Below are 3,488 nucleotides of genomic sequence, written 5' to 3' on the forward strand. Positions count from 1 at the left end.
CACTAGGACAAAACATAACTTGCTTAAAAAAATTATGACGACCACTGGCATGAATAACACTAAAAGGTGACCTCTGGTAATTGACATCAACGAGTTGTCTTGATGTAGATAGCACTTCATTATTTATCTCATATTGGTGCCCAAGCATCTCCACCGTCTAAAACACTTGAAATCCTCACTCTAGCAACAACAAAAAACTGTTCCCAGCACCTCGAATCTCATCTTTTCATCAAGAACTGTTTCTCCGAATCTGTTCCTTATAACCAAAAGTAAATCAAGAAAAAATAAAGCAAATGAAACAACCAAACTAAAACCAAATTGGCATAGCACCACAGAGGGTGTGTCCCTTGGCACAAGATCGAAACTGGGTGTACTTCACGATGGCCAGGGGGGAAGTCCCAAGGATTCAGATCTGCAAGGTCAAATAGCGTGGTAGCAGACGTGCATACCCCACGTTTTAAGCTCAAACCACAAGCAGCAGGGGGTTTGGTGCAGTAGAAGGGAGCTCCACACAGGTGGTCAGGGTTCCATTCCCATGAGTGTCAAACCCTTGAAGCAAGGGGTTTGGTGCAGTAGAAGGGAGCTCCAGACAGGTGGTCAGGGTTCCATTCCCATGAGTGTCAAACCCTTGCATTAATGAGGGCAAGGGATAAGCCCTTACCAAGGGGAAGCCTGGCTACTGCCAAGAAGGTGACTCCCAGGGGCCAAGGGATGCACCACGGGTTTACACTGTCAAGAAAGCAACGGTAAGTATGACAGGCCGAGCCAGCGTGACTATGTGACCCCGAGGGTGGTTTACCGTACTTCATGGAAAAAGAAAAAGTTCAAGCCACAGCATGAATGCCAGTGCACAAGTGAACGCTGGGTGTACCCAGTGGACTCGACAGGACTTTGAGGGTTTTGCTGGTGTTCCCCTGAGGGTTCCTGATCAGGTTTTCCCTTGGCTTATCCTATTGTGTCCAAGGGCATCAGGATAACTTAGATAGCATGATGCACTACTCCATTGTGTTCAAAGGGCATCAAGATAGCTTAGATAATCATAATCATGCATTACTCTCTCATTGTGTTCAATTGATATGTAAGAAGCGCTGGAAATATATTTGATGTAACGGTTACATGTCAGGTAAAGCATGCACATAACTCAATTCAATGCCCAAGTCACTATCTTCATTTTTCTTTGTTAACCTCCAACATAAACAACATAAAACATGACTGCTAAATTCAAAAAAGTAATTCACATTTCTCACCATTTAGATGCTATCTCGTAGCTATTATACAAGAGATCTGAGGACAGCTAACGACACCATATAGCTGTCACAAGTGCAGAAATCATACCAAAAACAGTAACTTGATCACAAACTTTAACAAAAGCATAGATAGCTCAACAATCAGAACACATAACCAGAAGTACTAGCTAGACCAGCGGTCCGAAGCTCATCAGTCATCACCAGGTAATTCCATGTTGACAAGGATTTGTCATCAATCCCATCATCTCTAAAGCACAAAATTCTAGCAAAAGTGGGTGAGTTTTGTAGGTGTCATGGGATCAAAAGCCAACAAACTGTACCACATCCAAACTACATTAAAGTGGAGTCAATGAAATACAGATTGAAGCAACTGATGGTAAATGAAACGAATGAAAAAAAAAAACTGATGAAGCACAGAGTGGATAAAGAGCGCGCACAAGGAAAGGTGCAAAATAAACAAAGCAACCACTCAAAAGTATAAGCTTGAAGCACAAAAGGAAATCAGATGCGTTCATCACCACATCAAGAATTCTATATCATAAGAAAGAAAGCAAACTATTCTTGCCGCAGCGTACAGCTTCCATATCAAACGGACGCACAACCAAAAACAAAAAAAAAAAACTAAATCTACAAATAAAAAAAAAGCATCCGGAATGACCTCAAAACCCTAATTTCGTCCTGCGCCAGTGCCTACGCTTTGCGTTGTACCTGCAAGGAAACCGCGCATCAGAATCTACATAAAAAAACTCGAAAATCTCACCGATTTCGGATCGAAAACGAAAAGGGTAGCAATACAAAACCTTAAAAAATCATTTTTTTTTACCTGATAGTGTTGTCCGTCCTCATCCTGATCCAGTGAGGGATGGGCCTGTTCTGCCTCATCTTCTTCGCCAACTTCTTCTTGATCTTGAACGTCTTGTGGGAAGGCTGCACCGCGTCCCACAAACCCTAACTCAGTTTTTTTTTTTTACCCTTTCTTTTAGAGTTAGGTTATAGCGAAACTCAAAGGAAATTCACAAAAGAAATCACTAGTGAAAAACACGAATATTATGGAAAAAAAATGCGAATAATAGGGATTTACCATCTCTGGGCCTGCGTCCGAAGCGAAGAAGAACAAGATGATGATGTCTGTCCAAGAAACCCTAATGGAGGAGTCTGGTATTTATAGCCTGACGAATTATCAGGAAAGACCCTTGATGGGCGGATTATTTTGTGCCTGCCCTTACTGCTTTCTTAATTTGTAGAATGGCCCCTGCTTTGCTAGTCGGCCGACTGGGCTCGTGTGGTTAGGCTCGTTTCCGTTCGGGTCGGATCGAGGTGTTTTTTTGGATTTATATCTCAAAGAAACTGCACCCGGCATGAAGACCTGGTCTGCCATATCTATGGTCGTCCTGCTAACAGTGTAAAACTCCAAAGCTAAGACCCCTGCCCTCCGGGCCTATGCTGCGCGTTGGCTTCTACAAAAAGACAACGCCCATGAGAATCGAACCTTAATTGCCCGTCTAACAGCCAAAGCCCCACCCCACTAAGTCAACTCACTTTGAGGCTGTCGGATCCAAATGTTGGTACTGTGTCTGCGAGGAGCACAAAATGCAGGGCCGGGTAAAAACCCAAACACTATCCAAACGCTTTCTCTTGCATAGTTGCATCACAAGTCTGAGTGTCAAATATTGGTGCATATAAAAAAGTGAAAAAAACACGAAATGTATGAAACTAATCAAAATTACAAAATATACAGGCATTGCTACTGAGAAAACAGAATCCATCATTTGAAATAGGATGGATTTTATCATACTTCAATTCTACGCATCCAATCCAATAGAAACCACATCCCATTTCCATCTAGCAATTGATTGGATGGTTAGGATTGAATGTATGATGAAACCCATCCTATTTCAAATGATGGGATTCGTTTTCCCTTACTGCTGCATAGAAACCACACCCATCTCTAAAAATACCAACATGGATGGCTATCATGCTGGTCACTGCATGCCCATCATGCAGCACCTATCACAAAATTCTTTGGAGGCCAATATGATCCTAAAACATTCACCAACTTTTTTTCAGTTATCACCTATTTCTAATTTTTTCTTGGTTTATCATTGGCATTAACAAGACAAATAGACTAAGGGCCCGTTTGGTTAGACCCAAATATCCGGATAAATGGGATATTGAAAATAAAATGATTGAGATAAATTTTTTTTCTGGCAATCCAAAACAGACAAGTAAAAAAAAAAAATC

General features: G+C 41.7%; 1 protein-coding gene across 2 annotated transcripts; it reads right to left on the reverse strand.

The window, feature by feature from the left end:
• Positions 1–1,693: 1,693 nt before the first annotated feature.
• Positions 1,694–2,422, reverse strand: LOC149841936 (large ribosomal subunit protein eL39). Of its 2 annotated transcripts, XM_089998790.1 has the most exons (3): positions 2,329–2,422; positions 2,071–2,174; positions 1,694–1,955 (listed from the first exon to the last, which is right to left on the reverse strand). In XM_089998790.1, exons 1-3 carry the CDS (start codon positions 2,329–2,331, stop codon positions 1,907–1,909), a joined length of 156 nt encoding a protein of 51 aa, XP_089854916.1. In that variant the 5' UTR covers positions 2,332–2,422; the 3' UTR covers positions 1,694–1,906. The 2 variants fall into 2 exon arrangements, with proteins under 2 accessions (XP_089854916.1, XP_089854917.1); XM_089998791.1 differs by lacking the exon at positions 2,329–2,422 and having other exon boundaries at positions 2,071–2,259.
• Between the last annotated feature and the right edge of the window lie 1,066 nt (positions 2,423–3,488).

Source organism: Nuphar pumila, chromosome 3 (assembly GCF_984573655.1).
Source record: "Nuphar pumila chromosome 3, dmNupPumi1.hap1.1, whole genome shotgun sequence".
Lineage (NCBI taxonomy): Eukaryota > Viridiplantae > Streptophyta > Magnoliopsida > Nymphaeales > Nymphaeaceae > Nuphar > Nuphar pumila.

Coding starts and splice junctions, on each gene's coding strand:
- LOC149841936 (XM_089998790.1), bottom strand. Junction 1,956..2,070: donor AGGACGGACAACACTATCAG/GTAAAAAAAAAT, acceptor GTTTCCTTGCAG/GTACAACGCAAAGCGTAGGC.